At 37.5% G+C, this 23,949-nt stretch overlaps 2 protein-coding genes across 8 annotated transcripts in view; one reads left to right on the forward strand and one right to left on the reverse strand.

The window, feature by feature from the left end:
• Nucleotides 1-23,949, reverse strand: part of LOC107399035 (uncharacterized) — a 119,766-nt gene that overhangs the window by 7,378 nt on the left and 88,439 nt on the right. The window contains exons 3-5 of one of the 7 annotated variants that reach the window (XR_010333091.1): nt 23,711-23,878; nt 7,900-23,672; nt 7,660-7,834 (exon numbers count right to left, since the gene is read on the reverse strand). The exons of 4 other annotated variants lie outside the window; for them this stretch is intronic. The gene's annotated coding sequence lies outside the window, so the exon portion shown is untranslated. 2 more of the 7 variants (XR_010333093.1, XR_010333090.1) reach the window with 2 other exon arrangements.
• LOC135265433 (piggyBac transposable element-derived protein 4-like) lies at nt 16,590-18,447 on the forward strand. The gene is made up of 2 exons (XM_064354928.1): nt 16,590-16,785; nt 16,844-18,447. The coding sequence occupies exons 1-2, from the start codon at nt 16,590-16,592 to the stop codon at nt 18,430-18,432; spliced, it is 1,785 nt and encodes a 594-aa protein (XP_064210998.1). The 3' UTR covers nt 18,433-18,447.

Below are 23,949 nucleotides of genomic sequence, written 5' to 3' on the forward strand. Positions count from 1 at the left end.
ACATTAGAATTGTAACTAGGTGGGACGGTAGGTACGGTATGCGCGATTTAATTTCGAAACCCAATTTTCATAGTTCTGTTATATTTGAAGAAGACATGTCAATAGTTGAAATGAATAAATTAAATGTGGTACTAAATATAAATAAACCAATTTATGTAGGTTTTTGTATTTTAGATATTTCAAAATATTTATTTACGAATTTCATTATGACTATTAAAAATAAGTTTGGTAATAATCCAAAATTGTTGTACACAGACACCGATAGTTTAATATATCATTTTAAGACGGAAGATATTTATAAAAATATTAAGGAAGATATTCATCGCTTTGATACTTCCGATTATAAACCTGATAATAAATATAATATTAAATTAAAAAATAAGAAATGTTCAGGTCTGATGAAAAATGAAAATTGTGGCAAAGTAATGCTTGAATTTGTCGGGCTTCGTCCTAAAATGTATTCCTATACAGTTGATTCAGACACTGAAGATGAAAAACATGATTATGAAGAAGTAGGTCCAGCTATAAAACGTAAAAAATTTGTGAAAAAGTCGAAAGGGTGCACAAAATCTTCAATTAAACATATTGAATCATTTCAGTATTATAAAAAATGTTTATTTGATTTAGATATATTTCGTAGCACGCAAAAGACTCATTCGATCCAAAAAACACTCTGTGTATTTTATAAAACAAGTAAAAAGTGGTCTTAAGCCCATGTGATGATAAACGCATATTATTAAGAAATACTACAGATACAAGACCTTGGGGATATGTTATTAATACAACGTGAAATATAAAGGAGTGGTATATCAAAAAATAATTTCTTAAAAAATTATAAATAAATAAGTAATAATGAAAGGATACATGAATTTACTACTAGGTAATCCGATGTGAAGTAAAGGAAAGTGATCATACGAACAGAAAGAAGGTAATTTCATTGTGATGGGCAATTTGGGATTTTGAATTATTTTAATTCAGCAACGAATTTGGTCGAACGGTGCCCCACTTACAGAGAAAATCATTTTTTGTGCGTAGGAAATCTTCGGCTATGTTGCGAGGTCAACCAACTATGGAGAGGGGTTGCAGTCAGAAAATAAGTCTGAATTTTCATTTTTACAATATATTTAGGAAGAATGAGTACATGAACAATTTCTCATTAAAACAAAACTAAAATGAATTAAAACTCACAATTTTTAGTTGAGCTTAGAATTACAATGCATAGTTTTCCGCTCATCTTATAAATCCCTTGTTTACAACGACAAATCATGAACTTAAAGGTTCACTATTAGTACATAGGATGCGAGCAGATAAATTATATTATTCATTATTACATCGTGAACAATTGTAATTAACAAAACCCCAACTTTCAAGTTGGTTAATTAATTATTCCTATCAATTCCTCATTTAAAACGGAATATTCTCTACTATGCATTACAATTGATTATTTTTAAATAAAATCATAATTCCTAACTCGGGGTTTGTGTTATTTAGACGAAAAGAATCAAACGCAGTTTCATGGTGTAAAAGTGTGAGGTACCTGAAGTTGTCAACGCTCATAATTTCACGTTCATTCTCGGCCCGTGGCTTTTAAAAGTTATCTTACAAAAACAAATTATTTAGTCTGGCGAAAACGCTTTGTGTCTCTATCGGATACAAATAAGTAAACATTGTAAGCGTGGCAGGGTAAGTTGGAGCAGCAAAGGGTTTTTTTAATGCAACAAATCAAACTTACAGTTCATCCTCTGAGACTAAGGGCGTTCTGGTCGGACTGGTAAATCTGGGCACTGGTCAAACTGAATGAATTTTGAATATCTCCCTTCTAAATTATTCGCAAGCCCAATATATAATTGCGAGAATGATGACGTATTATACACACTTTTCGTAATCTGCGCATGTTATGTGGACTTTGATTAGTGACAATAATTCTTATGGTCGCATCCAAGCTTCTCTCGTCAGTGAATTTATGACCAAAAGCTTTTAGCGATGTTTATATTACTGTGTATAAATGATAAACTTTATATCCCTAAATGGGTTTCTTCTTCATGAAATGAGATCATCTTGTTCACGTGCAAAAACTCCATGTTTCCGATTTTTGGTTTGGTCTTTTCATCTTATTAAATGCAATTGTAAAAATGATTCTTTACCAGAATAAACACAAAACGGTGGGTGGTTTTTAGCCCACCACACTGCCTATTATATTTCACAACAGTCTTACTTACAACTTTAAACAAAGACATAGTTTCAATTGAAATGACGAGATTGAAAGTAAAATTTAATAAACTGATTTATGTAGGAATGACAATTTTGAACATTCAAAAACCTTTTCATATAATTTCCATTACGATTATATACAACATACAATTGGTAATAATGCGCAAAGTTATTGTATACACTTACTGATTCACTTTTATGTTGATGATATCTATAAATGCATCAAAGAAGATATCAAAAAATGTAAAAAACATCAGATTGTCCGTTGAATAATAAATATAAACTGCTCCACAAAAGTTAAGGAAGTCCACTTATTTTAAAAACTATTACTTCCCAGCATTGGGTCCTAATTAAAACAAACCAGTAAACATGTATCTGCCTTTATCTTCATTCTTTTTCTATATTCTTACTGACTTTTGTACAGTTTGCTATCGTGGCTTTGCGGAATTATTATTCGAAGTCTTAAATTTTTCGTTTAAAGTTAAACTTGTGGTAACATAAGAATGCACCGGCGTAGATTAACAGCAAAAGAAGCCAATAGGGAGGGAGAGCGGCTTCAAGCAGAAGTAGCTCACTATTTTAACGTGAGCCAAAGTGTTATTTCACGACTTCGACATCGCTATAATTAGACCGGGGCTGTGGCAGACAGACCATGAAGTGGACGTCCACGGTCCACAACCCCAGCACAAGATCGCTTCCTAACAGTTTCTGCACGAAGGGAGCCTTTTAGTACCAGCCGGATGCTACGGGAACGACTTTTTAACGCCGCAGACATTAATATCTCGATAGAAACGGTTCGGCGACGACTTGGAGAAGTAAGTGCACCTGGCTTCATGTCGTCTACTTCGAAGAGCTTAAACGCCAAAGATTACAATGGGCCACCGAACAAGTTTATTGGCATATTGAAACGCTGTACTTTTTACAGATGAATCACGATTTGAACGCTATTCGGATAGTGATACCGCGCTTAGCGCAGAAATTGCAATCAGGCATAAAGCACGGCGCTTCCCTTTACCACCTCAGTTCACTACGAATTGCAAACCAATCAGCGCGTAGGCCTCGCATCTCGGCACCCCATTGGCTCGGGGAAGTGTAGTGAACCAGGGTATAAGGATGAGTGGTGTCACACCCTCATCAACCACGTGGCCACTGCAAATGGGCCTCTGCGCCTGTTTGCATGCTACAATCGCCCACAAATTCAAATTCTCGAAGAGGACCTGTTGACGCTTTTCGACGGCAACACTCCAACGATCACTGCTGGCGATTTCAACGCCAAGCACATCAACTGGGGAAGCCACCGTTCGAAAAGAAACGGAAACATCCTTAACGACTTCACGGATCAACACCTGGACATCTCCGTCATGGCTCCGGCAGAACCCACGTTCTACCAAAACTCTGACGGTGCTGCAGACATCCTTGACGTTGCAATCGTCAAAAACGTCGTGCACCAGGTTCGGCTGACGGTAATAAACGACCTCTCCTCGGATCATAACCCCGTTCTGATGCAAATCGGTAACGAGGCAAACGATCCGATGGTATGTCGTTATACCTCAGTGGATTGGAGGAAGTTCACCAAGCACTTGGTGAACAACTTCGGGACAATCCCACCGATCAGATCCACAGAAAACATCAACGAGGCGGTCCAAACCTTCGAGACGAAGATCCGGGACGCCATCACTTCCGCCACCAGGGAACGAAGAACTTCGGCCCCAAGACTGGAGATTCCAACTCAGGCGTTGAACCTGAGCAGACAATGCTCACTCAACCTCACGAACGCTGACATGGACCACGTCGAAGAGATCGAGGACCACGTGGAATCCATCGCCACCGAGGACCCAGATGACCCCCTGACCCCGACAACCCCCGAAGAAGTTTCCGGAGTGATTCGGAAACTGAAGAAACGGAAGGCATCCGGACCAGACGAAATCAGCAACAGGGCTCTCAAGAACCTCCCGCTGAAAGTCATCCTCGAACTGACAGGTATTTTAAATGCAATGTTCAGTTTCAGATATTTTCCACAGCGTTGGAAAATGGCAGCGGTCATTTTCATCCCGAAACCGGGGAAGGACCCAAAGTTTCCCCAGAACCACAAGCCAATCAGCTTGCTGTCGGCTGTGGGAAAGGTCGCAAAACGTCTCATCCGCTCCCGCCTCCTTCACCTCACCCAGGAGCGGCACATCGTCCCCGACGAACAATTCGGCTTTCGGTCGAATCACTCAACAACTGATGAGCTACTACGAGTCGTAGAGCACGCTTCCATCAGTATCGAGCGCAAGCAAGTTACTGGTGCAGTGTTTCTCGACGTGGCAAAAGCATTCGATGTGGTTTGTCATGATGGGCTTATTTATAAGCTCCATCAGACTGCCATTCCGCTCGCAATGGTTCAAATGGTCAGATCGTTTCTCGATGGACGCCGTTTCTAGGTGAGAATCAATAACTCTGTTTCAGATCCCCAGGACCTGGAAGCCGGAGTCCCTCAGGGCTCCGTTCTTTCACCCCTTCTTTACTCCATTTTCACCCACGACATCCCAAAAACTGACCGTACGACACTGGCGATATACGCAGATGACACAGCGATTCTCACCAGACTGAAACAACCCTACATGGCTACCAGCTACTTGCAGGAGTCTGTGGAAAGCATCGAAAACTGGTGTCGCAGGTGGCTCATAAACGTCAACCCCGACAAAAGCCGAGCGCTTTTGTTGGCACGACGTAGAGTCAGCCCTGATGGGTTTGTTCGAATGTACAACGCGGATATTCCCTGGTCTGACCAGGTCAAATATCTCGGGGTCATTCTGGACAAAGAACTCTTCTTCGGCCCACATCTTGACTACGCACTCGCGAAGGGCAAGATGGCCACGGGAATGCTGAGATCTCTCGTATGTCGGCGGAACGCGTTGTCAATTGACAACAAGCTCTTGTTGTACAATTCAGTGATCCGACCTACCATGACTTATGCTTCTGTGGCTTGGGCGTTCGCGCCCTGTAAGACTCGGATGCATAAGTTACAAACCTTCCTAAACAAATTTCTACGTCAAGCATTCAACGCCCCGTGGTTTGTTCGCAACAATCAATTGCACCGAGAGGCGAAGATGCCGACGATGGCTCACCCAGATCTTCCGAATCTGGTAACCATCAAATGGATCACTTCGGGGGAATCCCCGGAGCGCCCTCTTCTTTTCTTTTGGCGCCATGCAAACCGGCATGGCTGCCCAGCGTGCGTTCAGGGATGAAGGACCAATGGTTCCGATCCCTAAGGTGACGCGAGGGGTTTTAGTGGGTATTGTCGGCTTGCACATTTACCGACCGAGTCCCACATAACCAGACCTAGTCTGGTATGCGTAAATGCATTTCCCCTCTCCAAAAAAAAAAACTTCATCAACCTCAACCCTCATCAGTCGTACCGCGATTCGAGTAAGATGGACAGTGAATGTCAGCAATGATGGACAGTGCTCTCGGTATTAATCAACTAGACATCGGTCATATACGCTCACTTCTGAGCATCATAACTAAGAGAATGCGAGAATTGGAGGAAAACTCAAGAAGATTTCCCCGGTCTCGCCGTAAAGGAGGAACCGGTCAGGCCCAGGTCTCAAGGCTCAAAGCGCAAAAAACCACCCCAACAGCCCGACACCGATAACCTCCAAATAAATGTTAGTAATAAATTTGCGCCTTTAACGTCACCTGAAGATGGAGAAAGCGATTCTAACAAAACGGAAAAGCGCGAGCAGCCTCTCACCGAAAAGGCTTATCAAGCAACAAACACCCAAAGTTTAGACCCCGCAAAGTATTCAACGGCCCCTATTATTCTTCGCGATAAAAGCAAATGGGTTCAAGTCAGCAACCTACTAAAAACAAAACACCTAAATTACACCAAAGCAACATCCCTGAAAGATGGAATCAAAATCCAACCCCAGTCTCACGCTGATTTAAAGCCACGAAGGAACTGCTTCTTAACAACTAATACGAATTCCATACTCATCTGCCCAGAAACGAAAAACATTTAAAAGTAGTAATTAAAGGAGTCCCAATTAAAAGTGAGGAAGTTGCAATTGAACTAGAGAACATTGGCTACCCAGCAGAGAAAATTACCAGAATGAATAAAAAAGGCAACGTGCCTATGCAAATGGTGCTTGTTGAGATTAAACGAGAATACAAATCAATCTATAATATCTCCAACCTATTTGGCCTAAGCGTCACCGCAGAACCCCTTAAAAATAAAGGATTCACAATCCAATGCCACAGATGCCAGATCTTTGGACATGCCCAAATTAACTGCAATGCGCAATTCAAGTGCATGAAATGTGGAGAGAGTCACTCAACACATCTCTGCGCCAAACCAAAAACAACCCCCCCTAAATGTGCAAACTGCCAAGGAGAACACACCTCTATATACAAAAAATGCCCTGTCAGACCTAATATTTTAAACACACCTGAAAAGATCACCCAGAAACCAGAAAACCCCTGGAATAAAAAGCAAGGAAAGACCACCCGAAAACCCCAAATCGAAAATCTTACAACCAAAACCGACGAAAACCCTAACAACCCTAACAGTAAAACCAAAAAAATCTCACAAATCCTTGGAAATATGCTCCTGGAATTTTGTACCCTAAACCCCACTGATATGCAAATGCAATCTTTCAACAAACAAATTCTCTCAATAATTAACAAAACAATAAAACTAAAAACGATGCAAAGCAGGATTCCGGACTCCCTGCCAATTAAAATCATGGCTTGGAATGCAAACGGCATCATAAGCATAAAACTCGAAACAGACCAATACCTAATTGAACAGCACATTGACATTGCTCTTATAAGTGAAACACATCTACGCCCCGGAGACAAATTCAAAACCCCGAACTACAAAACTTATCGCAAAGACAGAGATCAAAATGGACGCCAAGGTGGTGGCGTTGCAATACTTATCAGAAACTCCAAAAGCACATACAATTTCCAAATACCCCCCCAAATGAGGGAGTAGAAGCCACAAAATGAACTAGACAAACTTTTTAACACCAACACACCAGTACTTGTAGCTGGTGACCTAAACTCAAAAAACATAGTTTGGAACTGCACCACTACAAACACAAAAGGGAGAATACTTGAACATTTCATTGCAAACCGAGGCATAAATCTAGAAGCTCCGCCAGAACCTACCCATTTTACCCCAACTGGCCAACCGGACATACTGGACATAGTTCTCCACAAACACAACGCCTTTGACCTCAGCATAACAACAGACACGGATCTCTCCTCAGATCATATCCCGCTCATTATCACCATACAAACAACAAAAATCACAACTCCAAGACAAATCAAGATAATCAACTGGAACAAATTCAAAGAAAATCTAACACTTCCCGTGTTTGACGTTAGCACAACTGCACTCCTCGAACATGCCACTTGTACATTAGAGGAAAAAATTATTGAAACCTACAACAAACATACCATAACAAAACACCTAAAGGATAGTACTCCAAAACCCACACAGGAAGTACTAGCGCATCCATGTGTTCCCATTTGGTGGTTCGCTTGGCTGCTTCACCAGTTCTGTGTTTGCCTTCCTTTTTCTTCTTCCAATACACATCCTTCAAACTTTTCCATCTTTTCTTGCACTCCTCAACTTAAATATAAAATACATATTTTAAGTTCATTTTATAATCGACTCTTGATCCACCAAATACTAACCATTTTTGCTTACCACCTGCGAAATTTCTTCCCAGGTATTATCTCATACATTCTGATCCTTATATAGATTATGTTTAGGGTCGTACAGAGCAGGATGTTGAGCGACGTCATTGATCAGTCTTTCATCTTCTTCTTTTGAAAACCTTTATTATTATGTTTCGCCATATTTTAAAAAACAATAATAATGTGGAAAAATTCAACAGGCACAGTATTTGACACTATACACAACTTCACATAGAAAAGAGGGCGATTAGCAAAACGTGCGCGTTTAAGTTGCCTCCGAAGCAACTCGACTGTGAGACGCGGCGTTTTGCTACGACTTGTTGCGACTTGTCACTGAAAATAGACCGCTTACTCACATACACATACCAGCAACCAGCGCGTCTTATCGCTACGTCTAATCGCTTCGATTAATCGCTGCAGATAGACCGCACCTTTTGGCTACTTCGCAAAAAAGATACAGCGATGAATTTAAACAATTCGCTCTTACAATTTTATTTATGCCGCCAATGGCCTATAAATTTTTACTCACCACTTTTATGCTACCAAGCATCAGAACGTTGCAACGATTTACTTCTAAAATACGGATAGAACCGGGAATAGATGAGACCGTGTTTGAAATGTTGCGGCTGAAAGTGTTGAATTTAGATGCAGCAAGCCCGGCAATGTGTTATTTGAATGGACGAGATGAGCTTAAAAGCAAATTTGTATTATGATGTAAGCAAGGATCAAATCGTGGGCTTTCACCAAGTAGATGGCAAAGAATACAAGCCTGCCAATAATGTTCTAACAATAATGGCGCGCGGTATTTTTGATAATTGGAAGCAGGCACTAGCTTATGTATTTGTTAATACACAGTGTAGTGCTAGGGAATTGCAAGCATTACTGTTTGCTGTTATCAACAAGTTGTACGCTATCGGCCTCCAAGTGAAAGCGGTCATTTCAGACTTGGGCACCAATTTTCAGCAGGTCGCAGCGAGCTCAAAAGTGACGCCCGAAACACCCTATTTTTATTGTAAGGGAATATGTACAGATCGCATTTTTTACATTTTTGATGTGTGCCATCTCATCAAAGCCCTACGAAACAATTTTTTAAAATATCGCTTCCGGTTGGATAACGGACAAATAATGTATGAGCTTTGACGAATTATGAGAATATGCGCGCATGCGCACTTTGGATTACCTTTACCGCGATCTTTGAAATAATTTTTGATTCTTAATTTTAAGCTAATGATTCAAAAAATAAAATTATTATGCTAATAACTCGTAGTTTATTAATTCATTTTGAAAAAAATAATTACTAAAATGTTTATTAGTGGTAAAAGCAGTTCTACATTTCCCGCCAATAGGTAATATGAGGCTGCTTAACCTCTAAACCGTTAAGGGGGCAAACAGTGCAATATTTTTGTGCAATAAAATTAAATTATTAGGCAAATTAAAATTTTACAATGTCAAGGTAATTTTATTTATAACTTATTCAGTAAGCGCAACTTGTTTATTTTAAATTCTAGTATTTTTCACTTTGTACATAGTGTTCAAAATCATTTTCATCCATATCAACTCGAAATAGACATATAAGAGACATTCACAATGATTCCTTGACCAGCAATTCTCGGATTACCTGCCCAATCTGCAGTATTTCTCATCGTTCATTTAATATTTTTAATGATCATCTTCTTAAAACTCATGACATTCAGTGCAAGTCAGAAGAAATATCTTTTGATACAGTGGCAGATTTTGAGGCATGGAAAGAAAAAATGGAAAAGGAGACTAAGTCTTTTTATGCTTTAGTGAAAACTGCTGAAAGTACATTGGGGAAAACAAAATATTATGCATGTCATCGCAGTAACAACAACAAATTTGAGAGTTCCTGTTCGCAGCATGCTTCTAAAGTTAGCGGTTCCATCAAAATAAATGGTGTGTGCCCATCCAGAATAAAAGTTGAAATTCACAGTGCCACTGGTAAGGTCTCTACAACTTTCACCAAAATCCATGCTGGTCATAAGGAAGAATTGAAGTGTCAACCTTTATCGATAAACAGAAAAAAACTTTATCATTGAACAACTCAAGTTAGGAGTAACTTATGAGAGAATTTTAAAGGAAGCAAGATTTGTGGAAAATCAAGAATGCAGCCGACTTAATTTATTAACTATGAAGGATATTTACTACATTGCAGAGAGAAACAATCTTGGAGGGAAGAGAAACCTGTGATATTTTTAATTACAAACCGGAAAGATACTCTCGTTCAGGAAATTGTAATTGCAAAATTAAAAAAATTAGTTGGGGTAATAATTCCAAATTATTTAATGACGGACGACTCATCAATATATTATAATGCCTGGACAACTGTGATGGGGAAAATTCCCCAAAGATTGCTGTGTACAAGGCACATCAAGAAAAATTGGTTGATACATACAAGATCTAAAATTACTAATAAAGAAATAAGATTAAAGGTGGAACAAGATTTAAATTTAAAAGAAACAGACAAAGAAGAATTTTTTAAATTAAAAATAGTTTACTACAATATCTGAAAGACACTAATGAAATTCCGTTTTACAATTATTTAAAAGCCCATTACTTTCAAGACAACGAGAGGATTGTAACTTGGGCTCACTGTTACCGGCACCAAGCCGGCATCAACACCAACATGTATCTGGAGTCCTTCCATAGGACTCTAAAATATAAGTATTTTGGTGGCAAAACGGTGCAACGACTGGAAGCATGTTTGGATGCATTAGACAAAATAATATGTGATAAATCATGGCAGAGAATGGGGGCATTTTAAGACCAACGGCAACGCTTGTTAACAAGGCCCATAAAACTGTACCCCGACCTGCCCGACAATCTTCAACTTCTCGTTAAAGAGACGCCCCTCACAATGAGACTAACTACACTAACTAACTACACCGACAAGACACCCACGCCGACATCGACAACTTCTTACGAGCCCCAAACTACGCACTTTTTTCTCTCACCCCCCCGGTGAGAGAGAGTCTGTTACCGATTTACAAAAAAACCAAACCTCTATACCACCTCCCCAAACCTACGCTACCTCCTCTAACATGCAAAACCTTTCCGGTTCTCGCTCCCCCATCAACAAAACTCAGATCAAACCTGTTTCCCCAATTTCCTCCCGCGAATCCAGCATGTCTGTTTCCAAATCCGAATTCAAATACACAGTCCGAAACCAGCCCCAAAACATTGCCACTCAAAAATCTTTCTATTCCTTTTTAATTACTTCAATAAACCTCAAATCAATTCTAACCCTTAAAGTCAATTTTAACCGAACCGTTCTCCTAATTACTTCTGCCCCCATTACCCCAACCATCATCAACCAATTCCGCACCGCATCCGGCGACACCAACATAACTGTTGACCCTATCAATATAAAGTCCCTAAATATTCCTTTCCCAAAAGTCCCTACATTTTCCGTTGTTATCCGCAGCGAAGATGACATCATAAACCAAAACCCAGCTCTCAAAATGAACCGCCTCCACAGAGTAGTCGTGGATTGTGGTGAATTTAAGACACCTCTCCCACAACGCTTCACTGAAAAATTTAGTGAAACAGTTATTCAAACTTTAAACAATATATTGAAGCAAGGAAAAAACATTTACATGATTAGTGAAAGTATAGTTGGAAGAACAACCAATATCAAGTTTATCGAACAATCGGAAGAATAAGTTATTTTGAATCTACATGAGAAAAAATATGCCAGTTCCAATCAAGTTTAAATGTCCATCGTGCAAAGGTGAAAGTGATATGGAAGGTGTTAGATGTATTGCGTGCAGCATGCATGATTTAATTAAAATGTACAATTTTAAACATTTTTGCGAGAATATAAAACTAAAGATAAAGAATAAATATGTGTGCTATAATTTATCTAAAAGTGTATAAATTTCTAACAAAAAAAAACATAATATAAATATAATATCGCGTATCCATGGTGTTTTATTGCTACTGCTTCTGTGATTGATTGTTATGTAGGTGATAATATAATATAAATGAGCAATCTGTGTTGTTTAACATAAAAATTATATGAAGCTTGAGGTTAGTGATAATTTTATGGATACATAAGTGACCTTGAAGTTTGAAACGCATTGCTATGTAGGGAAAGGGGTGAAATTAATCACAATATAGTTTACTAATATTTTATTTAAAAATATAAGTTACATCTCAATGTACTATCTGACACTCTTTATCAATCCAACTGTTGTGGGTCTTGTTTAGACCTAACTCCTGACATACAATTTTTTTTTTTAAACTTTTTCCACCAGGTAAATATCTGAATGTTTTACTTTCTGTAACTCTTCTTCATAAAAACCTCCTAGTATATCTTCACCCTGTACAACTTTTAATAAATATGTTGTTGGGTTAGTAAGCTTTATTTTTTTAACAATAAATATTTCATTTGACCAATTTGGTGTATATCCTTTATCAAAAATTTGTCGATGTTTACTTATGCGTACGTGATCTCCAACAGAAAATTTGTTGTGTGTATTTGCAAATTTAATATGAGTTTTTTATTGCTTTTTTTAGCATTTGCTGGTGTAGTATTAATTGTTCTGTGATTTTTGTGGTTATATTTGTTGACGATTTTATCTAGAATATTGATCCATTTATAATTACCTTGAAAACTAAATTGTTCCCACATTAATTGCTTTAGCGTTCTGTTGACTCGTTCAACTATAGATGCTTTCATAGAACTAAACGTACTATAATGATTAATCTTAAATTTTTTCATTAAATTCTGAAACATTTTATTGTAAAACTCTTTACCATTGTCAGTCTGTAAGTTTTTTGGTGATGGTTTTATTTTCAATAAAAAATTTTCCATTGCTACGCACACATTTTCAGCATTTTTTGTTTTTAGTGGAACCATCCAAAGGTATTTAGAAAAGCAATCAATTACAACTAAGATGTATTTAAATTGTTGGTTTTCTTTGGCATATGGAAACATTTCCACAAGATCAGCTTGCAATGTCTCATTTAATCCTTTATTATAATACGCCGGCGTTTAAATTTTTTTCTAATGTTTTACTAATAATAAATTTAATTACTTTCAGATTGATTTTTGCGAAATTGAGAAGCAATTTAAGGTGCATGTGGACGAAGACTCATCCGATGCCTTTACCAACCACCCGCAGAGGAGGATAGGATGACCACTGAATTTCAGTCAAAAATTAGTGAAAAGTATAAAACCTATATAAAGCACTGTAAGCTGATTGAAATAAAAATTAGAAAGATTGAAAAGTATATTGCCTATAAGAATACATTAGTAGAGTCTAGGAAAAAATTTGTGTTGAAATAGAAAAATTATTAAGCATAGCTAATAAGTTAGATTTTAAGTTAGAATAAATAGTGTTGTAAAAAAATAAAAAAATAAAATGTATTAAAAATTATGTTTTTTTTTAATTTAAAAATACTGTTGATTTAAACAAAAAAATTTGAAACAGAAAAATTATTTGCTTTAATAAAAGGTAAATAAGAATAGATTTAACACAACCGGATGATAGGTTTCCTATTTCACACAGTATCTTATAGCTGGCATGACAATACTTACTCAGTTTGTCTAATTGCTGTGTCTCCTATTCACCATAGGCTCTTGTTGGCATCCTGCTGTATTTGATTACGTTTCAAAACTACACAAAGTTAATGTTTACTTACTTTTTGTCTTAAAAGTCACTAATTTATTTATAAAATCTTAATCTGCCCACTTGCTTAATGAAGAATATTTAATTGCAAATTAATGTACACATATTATTGTACAGATGTCTTCTTTGATATTGCTACAATTATTCAGGAAATTAACCTGTCTTTTATGCAAGAGAATTACAATCCCTAAATATTGCTTCTTGAACAGAATGAAAAACAAGCCTTCAGATAGAAAGATATATGTAAATAGTTAAGTTAGATTACAGACTTAGAAAAGCCATGTGTTATTAGAATCCATGTTTTTCACTAAAGAGGGAGTGGTTGTGACGGACTAAAAGCCCTTTTTTTTTGTTAGAAATACTGTCAGATCGAAGCATTTCGAGAAGATTGTCTTGAAGAAGATTTTATTTATAGTCAATTAACTGTAATAGAGTTGCTGTGTCCCGGTCCCTCCACTAGGACATCTGTAAGTAGCAAGTAACCAACGTTATTACTTAAACTATTAATCCCTGTAAAAACCATAGTGGTTTGAATAGGGATGAACCTAGAATCAATATCATTTCTGATGTAATTATTAGACCTGCTAATTCAAAATTAATCAAAAATGATGAGACACAATTTGAACAATTTGCTAAGGCGTCTTCAAGTCGAGTTTTGAGGAAAGATTGCCTTAAAGAGGATTTAATTGAATGTAGTCAATTAAGTGTAAAAGAGAAGCAATTAGCGCTGTTGCTAATAATGTTCAAATTGTTGATGAAGATAATGTTCTATGGTCATTTCTTCATCACAACCTGAAAATAAATTATAGTTACCATTCAAGCAATACCTGGCGCAACGTGGTATTGAAAACGATTATTCGAACGACATCTCGTTAACCTTAATAGAACAGTCTATTAAGGATTCACAGATTATTGAGGAAAATGATGTTCTACCAGAGAGATTGGCTGTGGTAGAGGTCGAAAATAACATCATTCGATCACCACAACCATCACCAACACCGTCAGGTATGATATGATCACAGGGCGTCAATGACATGCAACCAACTAGATCCGAGGTTGAGGTGGAAAATGTGGAAATCAACATCACGTCTTTGTAGCTAATTCAAAAGGGTATCTAATAAGTATTCCTCAGTATTACGAGTATAGTGGTAAAAAGATGTGGTGTCGTTTTACTTGTGAAGGTGTCATAATAGTGGAAGAAACGTGTTTCCACAACCAGTTAGAGCACATATCCTTGGAGGGTGGTTGGGAACGTTTTTTCAATAGAGTGGTTGTGTGTGAACAGTGCAGCACCAAAGACATTTCTATTAGTAATCCACATGGGTGGAATAATTCTCTAAGCATTGACATTACGTGTAATGAAGAAGAATTTAAAGAATTACTTAAAAAATATGGATTCGTACATCACAAGAACCTTCATTATCATTTACAAAATATCTGCCTCAACATGGTATTGAAAATGATTAATTCTTCAGAGATCTCTTTAACCCTTTTTGCAAAGGATAAAAAGGTTGGCTGTATCTGTGTGTTGGCAAAAGCGTTGAGAAAAGATAAAAATCCCTATAAAAACCGTAATGTTTTGAATAGGGATAAACCTAGAAAACATTATCAACAGTAACGTTGAACAACCCCCTCAACCCAATTCACCGATTATTGAGGAAAATGATGTTCTACCAGAGATTGGCTGTGGTAGAGGTCGAAAATAACATCATTCGATCACCACAACCATCACCACCATCGTTACCTATGATATTATCACAGGGCGTCAATGACATGCAACCTTCTGGATCCAAGGTTGATGTCGAAACTAACATCACACCACTTCCTCAACCTCCAACATCGATCGATCCGATGAGTATTATTACTCAGAGTGTCACTGACGCACTGGCTAGTGGCAATTTAATAACAAGGTTGAGAATAGGGTGGAGGGTGGAAAGGTTGATGTCGCAGACAAAGGCGACCTCATTCCACCCACCCCCCTCGCTCACCCATTTTACGATCAAGGAGGCGTCGGCGACCTAGAAAGCCCCGCAAACTTAACTTAATTTTGTTTATTAGTACCTATTAGAAAAATTGTAGATATAGAAGATCTGAAGAAGGCGTGCATGTAATTAATTAACTTAATTTTGTTTACTAGTACGTATTGGAATAATTGTGGATATAGAAGAACTAAGGAAGGCGTACATGTTATTAGTTTAAAGTATTTTTATTTAAGCGTAGCTTTATTTAGCACAAGAATAAAAATCACTAGGTTTTCTAAGAAAATTTTACCCGTCTCATGTATTCGAATAATCAAGTTAGAAAAGACCAAAAAGAACAAAAGAGAGGATTGTCTTGAAGAAGGTTTTTTTATAGTCAGTTAACTGTAATAGAGTTGCTGTGTCCCGGTCCCTCAACTAGGACATCTGTAAGTAGCAAGTAACAAACGTTATTACTTAAACTATTAATCCCTGTAAAAACCGTAGTGGTTTGAATAGGGATGAACCTAAAATCAATATCATTTCTGATGTAATTATTAGGCCTGCCGATTCAAAATTAATCAAAAATGATGAGACACAATTTGAACAATTTGCTAAGTTGTCTTTAAGACAAGCTTTGACGAAAGATTGCCTTAACCCTTTGAAGCACAGTGGTTACTCAGTAAAACCACCTTTTTAAATTTATTTTACTCCTATTCAGCATTCTGGTATCTCGCTGAAACCACATAAGGCATGCGTACTAAGATGCCTGTTTTAGAAATTGCCTAACTTATACTTTTTTCAACCTCGAAATTAAAGTTGTGTCGATGTTTGTATTGGGACTTGCTCCTGCTGTATCAGTGTCGTGATAGTGACTCATTTTATTATTATTATCGTTTATTCACAGTTAAATAAGGGTAAGTAAATTCTGTAAATTGTTGCTATAAATATTTTACTTGTTGTAACGACAGGCGCATGTTCAATTTTTGTTTACATTTTGAGGTAAATAGTAATATGCAGGTGGTTGTACAGTGATACCACTATGCAGTAAATGTTTTATTTTTTACAGACATGAGTAATGCCTTTCTTTGAGGAAGAGCAAGCTCGTCTTCAAAGACTTGTTGACGTTCTAGATGAAATACCATCCGACCCAGAGTCTATTGATGAAGAAGAAGATGACGTGGATGAAGATATTGAAGGCACGTATGTAATTGGTACAGACAATGTATTACAGCGTGTAGATAACATTTTGCAACCAGAAGAACATGTTCCAGGTGAGTTTATATTGCTCTGATTTTTTGTATACTAAGCCAAATGATGATTACTGATTAGACATTAATGGCATTGAAGAAAATGATGACAACCAGTCTCAGAATGATGATCACGACGTTTCTGACGACGATACTCCCATTGCTGTTAGACTTTACAGGAAAGGAATTACTTGGTCTGATGATTATCCAAACATAGCAAGAAAAAATGAGTTTAGGGAACATACAGGTCCAAACATAGAAGCAGAAGAACCTATTGATGTATTTCTGTCACTATTTACTGAGGAACTTATAGATACACTGGTTTATGAAACTAATCTTTATAACACGCAGAATAATGGTGGCATAATTACTAATCCTACAAACAAGGAAGAAATAAAAAAGTTCTTAGGAGTTAATATCCTTATGGGAATAAAAAAATTACCCTCTTATCGGGATTACTGGTCGTCGTCATTGGAACTTAGAGATTCTTACATAGCATCTACTATGTCTGTGAACAGATTTGGTTGGCTTCTTTCAAACTTGCATATAAATGACAATTCTAAAATGCCAACCAGAGACTCTCCAAATTACGATAAATTATACAAAGTCAGACCCCTGTTAGAAAAGTTAACAGAGACGTACAAAACCTGCTACGCTCCAAGTGAATTTCAGGCAATAGATGAATCGATGATTCCGTTCAAGGGCAGAAGCTGTCTCAAACAATATATGCCCGATAAACCCACTAAGCGAGGTTATAAGGTGTGGGTACGTGCAGATAGTTATGGTTACGTTGTACAATTTCAAATTTACGAAGGAAAAAGAAAAGATATCGTAGAAAAAAATCTTGGACTTCGAGTAGTCAAAGAATTGACAATAGACTTAGTTGGCAAAAATTACTCAGTATATTTCGATAATTTTTTCAGTTCAGTAGAACTACTTATTTATCTCCAACAAAATAAAATCAATGCAGCTGCTACTACCAGACCAAATAGAAAGAATTTTCCAAAAGATTTTCCAACTGACAAAGAAATGATTCGTGGCAATTTTGCTTGGAGATCAACACGTACTGGTATAACGGCTACAAAATGGAAAGACAGAAAAGGAATACATTTTCTTTCAAACATGCACAGTCCATTGACAGAAACTTCAGTGAGGAGAAAAGAACACGACGGTTCAACGAAACAAATCGCTTGTCCAGCAGTTGTTCAGGACTACAACAAACACATGGGTTGTGTGGACAAAGCAGACATGTTAAAAACAATATATTGTATTGATAGAAAGTCGCGCAAATGGTGGCACCGTATATTTTTCCACATGTTGGACACGACGGTGGTAAATACATTTATCATCTACTCACAACTTACGGAAGGAAAAAAGCTTACACTCAAGCAATTGCGCCTTGCTATTGCAATATCTCTTATCGGCATTCCACAGAGAGAAAAAGTTGGACGTAAATCATCAACCCCTGTTCACCATTTTAAAACTTACGTCTCACAAGAAGTAAGATACAACAAGTCGGAACATTTGCCTGTCAGAACAACATCTCGAAGATGTGGACATTGTTCCACAGTAGCAGAAGTTCATAGGACAAAATGGGCTTGCTCCGTATGCAAAGTTGCCCTATGCCTCTCTGATAACAGGAACTGTTTTCTTGGATTTCATACAAAATAAATAATATTTAGATTTTTTGCTAATTAATTAATTTCCTTTTCGTTGCATAGTGGTTTTTACGGTAAACCACCCCTCAAAAAAATTCAAAATTTTGAAAAAAAAATTTTTTTTGGCAAGCACTGTTTTTTGCTATCTAACAACTAAAGAAAAATGCTATTAAAAATGTTCATACCTCACTTTCTGGAAATGTGTGCTTTAAAGGGTTAAAGAGGATTTACTTAAATGTGGTCCGTTAAGTGTAAAAGAGAAGCAATTAGCGCTGTTGCTAATAATGTTCAAATTGTTTAGGGAGATGATGATCTATGGCCTTCCTTCATCATAGGCGTCAATGATATACAACCATCTGAATCCAAGATTGGTGTCGAAATTAACAACACGCCTCTCTTAATTCAATAAAAATCCACCAATGATATCCAGTCTATGCTGAAGATTCTGCTAAGTTTCAGTAGCTGTCTGTCCAAGAAGAATGGAGTATTATTCAAATTAAATTCGATTTTCAAAAAAAAACTATTGCAAACTATTCCAAATTTCTAGGATTTATTTGGCTAAGACAACATCCAAAATGTCCATATGTCCACTTATATTTTGCAGCGGACACCAAAGAACATCTTCCCTTAAGTCTATACATGATAGCCTTTAGACGAAACTCGTAAAGCTCACAAGCCATGTTATTTGGAAACTCCCCAAACCTTCAAAAAGGTTGAGAGGGATAATCCGTAAAACTGCGGCTGCATACCCACACACGGTGGAAGAGGAGGTGCCTGAAGTGGAGACTAGAAAATTGAGCAAAAATTCTTATGAAGAACTTAATTCTTGCTCATGAAACATCAACAACCTTTCAAAACGGGAAGAAGAATTGGAGAAGATCAAAAAACCAATAAATGGATTCACCAAACACAAATTAAACATAAATAAAGGAAGAAATTATTTCCAAAAATATATCATAAAAACTCATATTTTTCAATGACGAACTAATATCAGAAAATCGTCATTTCTCGTCATCAGTGTCCAGTTTTACCAGTCCGATGCAGTCAGAAAGCCCACTTGCTTAATCAAGAATATTTAAATATAAATTAATGTACACATATTATTGTACAATGTCTTCCTTGATATTTCTACAATTATCCAGGAAATTAACCTGTCTTTTATGCAAGAGAATTACAATCCCAAAATTTTGCTTCTTGAACTAAATGAAAAATAAACCTTCATATAGAAAGATATATGTAAATAGTTAAGTTAGATTACAGACTTTTAGAAAAGCCATGTGTTATTAGAACCCATGTTTTTCACTAAAGAGGGAATGGTTGTGACGGACTAAAAGCCCTTTTTTTCTGTTAGAAATATTGTCAGATCGAAGCATTTCGTTAATTACTTCAGTACCATACGTTGGTGGTACACTTTGGTTGTGACTTACAGTGTTGTGATCGTGAGAACTTGCAATTGGCCTGTACTTATAATGGTTAAGTCGAGAAGAAAGGACGCGGAGAAGGAAAAGATTGAGGGAGTCGACGTGGAGGTTAAAGGGAACGATGGGGATCACAAAGTCTTATCATCAAAGGGTGAGCTTGATGTTCATGATGTAAACACGAATAAAAAAACAATAGATGGTGTTCCTAAAAGTAAGGACATTCTTAATACAGTTGCCAGAGACGGGGGTGATAAAGAAAGCCAAGATGTCGTAGTACAGGAGTCAGATAAAGTAATTAAAGATGAAGTGAAGGAGAATAAGACTCTTTTTTCCGTTCAAGATCTTATAGACGCGTTATCCATTGTTATTTCGTCAGGAAAGATAGTAGAGCCAACTCAGACTCTAAGTTTGATAGAAATAGCGAACATGCAAATTGAAAAACCGAAGGAAACGGAGGTAATGGAAGCAGAAATATCGTTTGAGTTTGATCCAAGAGGAGAGTGGTGCTTAGCAGTTGGTAGACAGCGCTTAGTGAAAGAAAGCCCAGATAAATATGACACATATGTAGGCTTTATAAAGGGACTGCATCATTTAATTGAAGGAACTACTAAAGAATTTTATCGTATATTGCGTATAAAAAGAAAACTCGTAAGAGGTGCACGATATATAATCGATCCTTTGGTTATTGGCTTTGATAGCAGCCTAGATCTGATGGTGAAAAATGATGTTTCTATGATGGTATTAAATAATCTAGAACGTTTTGTACCTGTAAGTGCGCAAGATCATGATGTACTTCCCATAGTGTTAAACCCTGCGTTGAGAGGTTTTAGTGATGATACACAAAATTTTATATTACAGGATAACATCGCTCTTCGGAATTGGATGGAGATCTTTGCAGCGAGAAAAGCTATGGGTTTGAACTTTGGGATATGTCCGATATATGGAAAGAATAATATTAAATGGCTGAATCATTCTCATCCAAGAAGCTTGAGCAATTTCTTGTCGCGGTTACCGAAAATTAATCTTTTATCAGTCGCGTACGCAATGCAATTCGTCTTTCCTATTTTTACCTTAAGCTCTGTCAACATCTCGCAAGTTAGCCAAACTATGGAAATAAATTCTAATCGCGCGGAACCAGTAGCAAAAATTATTAATAGTCCAGTTACTAGCGAGAATTATGATGATTTCAGAAAGATAATGACAGCTATGGCATTACCACAACAGGTTTTGATTGATATAGAATTTAATAAGGAAGAGAATGCTATACTCAGTGGTGTTTCTGGTTTAATGGCAAAGTTATTGTTTTCTACAACACCAGGTTTTAGGACTATTACGTTGCGTAGCGCACGAGAAACGGATGTAATTATAGGACGTATGCTGCAACGGCTTGGATATACAAACGGTGACCAACATCACCCCTTGAACGCGGAGAGTCCACGTGGCGGGGGTGACGTGTGGTTAGAGTTAGAAACTCATGATGTAGATGGTCTAGGATGGGTGAATGCGGATGTGAATGGGGTGTATATAGTTGATGATCCTTTATATATTGGAGTAAATGAACTACCGTTATATGCAGGTCTAGACCAATATGCGAACATACAAGATATGATGGATTTTAACGACGTACCTCAAGCTCCTATTCTTGAGTTGATTCAAAGATGTTTAGCTAACGCGGTGCGCTTGAAGAATAAGGCAGATGCGATACAAGCTCTGATACAGTATTTGGCTCCTAAATGGTGTCAATTCTTTTTGAATTTAAATATATTCATAGTACAGTATGGTGAGACAGGTTTTAGGCTAAGTGATGCTCGAAGACAAGAATTAGAAAACATAATGGGAGTAGGAGGCTATGATGCTAGTTTAAATTCACCTTTAATTTTAAAAATTAAGGCGGATTCGGTTTATAAGTTCATGTTACGTTTACCAGAAGTTATGACACCATCGGAGAAAATTTTACGACAGCCAATCGCAGAAAGCGCGACTTGCGCGGAATTGCAACGTATTATAAGCCTGTATATATGTATTCGCGATTGGATCCGGCGTGATGGAGTGCAAGATGCGTATGTTCCTCGCCGTTGTTTGAAAGTTATAGTTGAATCCATTGAGTCTAATCATATCGCAAAGGAAATATTCAATTATTGTTTTTCGAAGGGAGATATTCAACGATTGAATCCTGACACTTTTAATGAATTGGTTCCCTTACTAGACGATTTTGAGGCAGTATTCTTCCCGCAAATGGCTTATCTTGTATACAATAATTTGGAAATCTTTGGGTTTACTAATTCAGTAGTGCTTAACCCCGGAATGGTGAGTATACCTCAGGGTCCCGCTTATGATAATGCGAGAGAGACTGGAATAATTATAACAAATGATATTGGGCCGAATTTAGAAGTAGTGCGTATGCAGAGTGCTGAATTGGTATTATTTTTGAACGAGCGTAGACTACTTGCACGGATATATGAGTTGAAGGGAAACGATATTGTCACTACCTTACCATTGTACATAGCATATCGTGAAAAACGTGACTTTATTTGGAATAAAGAGACTGAAGCGTTCGATATAAACGTCCCACGCGGCGAAATGATTTATGGAAATGCGGAGAGTATAACTACAGGTTCTTTTTTGCGGCAATTTATTCTACCGGCGGTACGGGGACCAGCTTTTCCGGATCAGTACTTTTTGCATACTCCTTTTTTATCTTTTTGGTATAGCGGTACTGCCACCATGACTTTTACGGCAGCTCCAGAGCGTATTATAGGTGATTGGCTCACTAATGTAAGAAGTTGGAAAGAGTTCGTTATATATGAATCACCCCTTAACGTTATATAGTACAGTGTCATAGAGTGCACGGCGGTAGCGGTTACCAGCATCCTGACGATCTTCCAAAGCTACCACGGTCGGTCAATCCCAGCTGACACTTCGATGGAGTACTACTGAAGTAAATTGTACAAAAGCCAGTGGCAACGTCGTGAATTTATAAGCTTTGATTACTTGAAGTAAATGTTTATTTATTTAAGCGTTTTCTTAAACAAATTAATAAAGTTTTAAAAAACTTAACCACTGATTTTACGGAAGTCATGGCGAACACAACTCTTAGTTAATAATGACCAAAAAACATCTGTGAAAACCAACCCAATTCCGATTGAAAGTGGCATCTTCCAAGGAGACTCCTTGAGCCCTATCTGGTTCATAATCTGTCTAAATCCACTCTCAAGACTGCTTCAATCCTCTAACCTTGGCTACAAACTAAAAGGCTCATCAACACAACGACTCAGCCACCTCTTGTACGTCGACGATGCCAAGTTATATGCAGAAAATGAACAAGATCTAGGAAAACTGCTCACCATCACAAAAACATTCAGTGAGAACATCCGTATGAAATTTGGATATGACAAGTGTGCCAAGATCATCTACAAAAAAGGGAAAAAAACGACCAGCCAGAACATTGAACACCTCAACATCAAGGAATTGGACGACACTGAAAAGTACAAATACTTAGGACTGGACCAACATCTAATACGAGACACAAAAGAACTGAAAGATAAAACAGAGAAGAAACTACATACAAGAATAAACAAGATCCTAAACACAAGTCTGAATGGAAAAAACAAAGTGAAAGCCGTAAACACCTGGGCAATACCAACAATAACCTACACATTTAGGGTAATACAGTGGTCGCAAACAGATCTAGAAAGAATCGATAGAAAAATCAGAACCGATATGACAGCAAACCGAATCCATCACACAAATGCGTCAGTCATCAGACTCTACCTACCACGACGATCCGGAGGAAGAGGACTCTTGAACTTGGAACACCTCTGGAAGAAACTAACTAAACTGAAACTGCAAGAATCTGAAGACCCATATTACACATATGTACCACAACCAGTCATTGAAACAGACAGCTGGAAAGTGTACTGGGACATCACGATTCGAACGGACAAGACAGTAGCGGCCAACAGACCTGACATCGTACTCCAGGACAAACAGAGGAAAGAAGCCTTCTTCATAGACATTGCCCACCCAAATGATAATAACCTGGAAAAAACGGAAAGAGAGAAAATAACAAAGTATTTTGAACTCAGTCAAGAATATGAAGCAATATACAA

The sequence above is a fragment of the Tribolium castaneum genome, chromosome 2 (assembly GCF_031307605.1).
Source record: "Tribolium castaneum strain GA2 chromosome 2, icTriCast1.1, whole genome shotgun sequence".
NCBI lineage: Eukaryota > Metazoa > Arthropoda > Insecta > Coleoptera > Tenebrionidae > Tribolium > Tribolium castaneum.

Bases quoted from the DNA above. Each gene is read 5' to 3' on its own strand.
- LOC135265433 (XM_064354928.1), top strand. From the start codon at position 16,590: ATGCCTTTCTTTGAGGAAGAGCAAGCTCGTCTTCAAAGACTTGTTGAC. The intron at 16,786-16,843 runs GTGAGTTTATAT...ATTACTGATTAG, and splicing joins ACCAGAAGAACATGTTCCAG to ACATTAATGGCATTGAAGAA.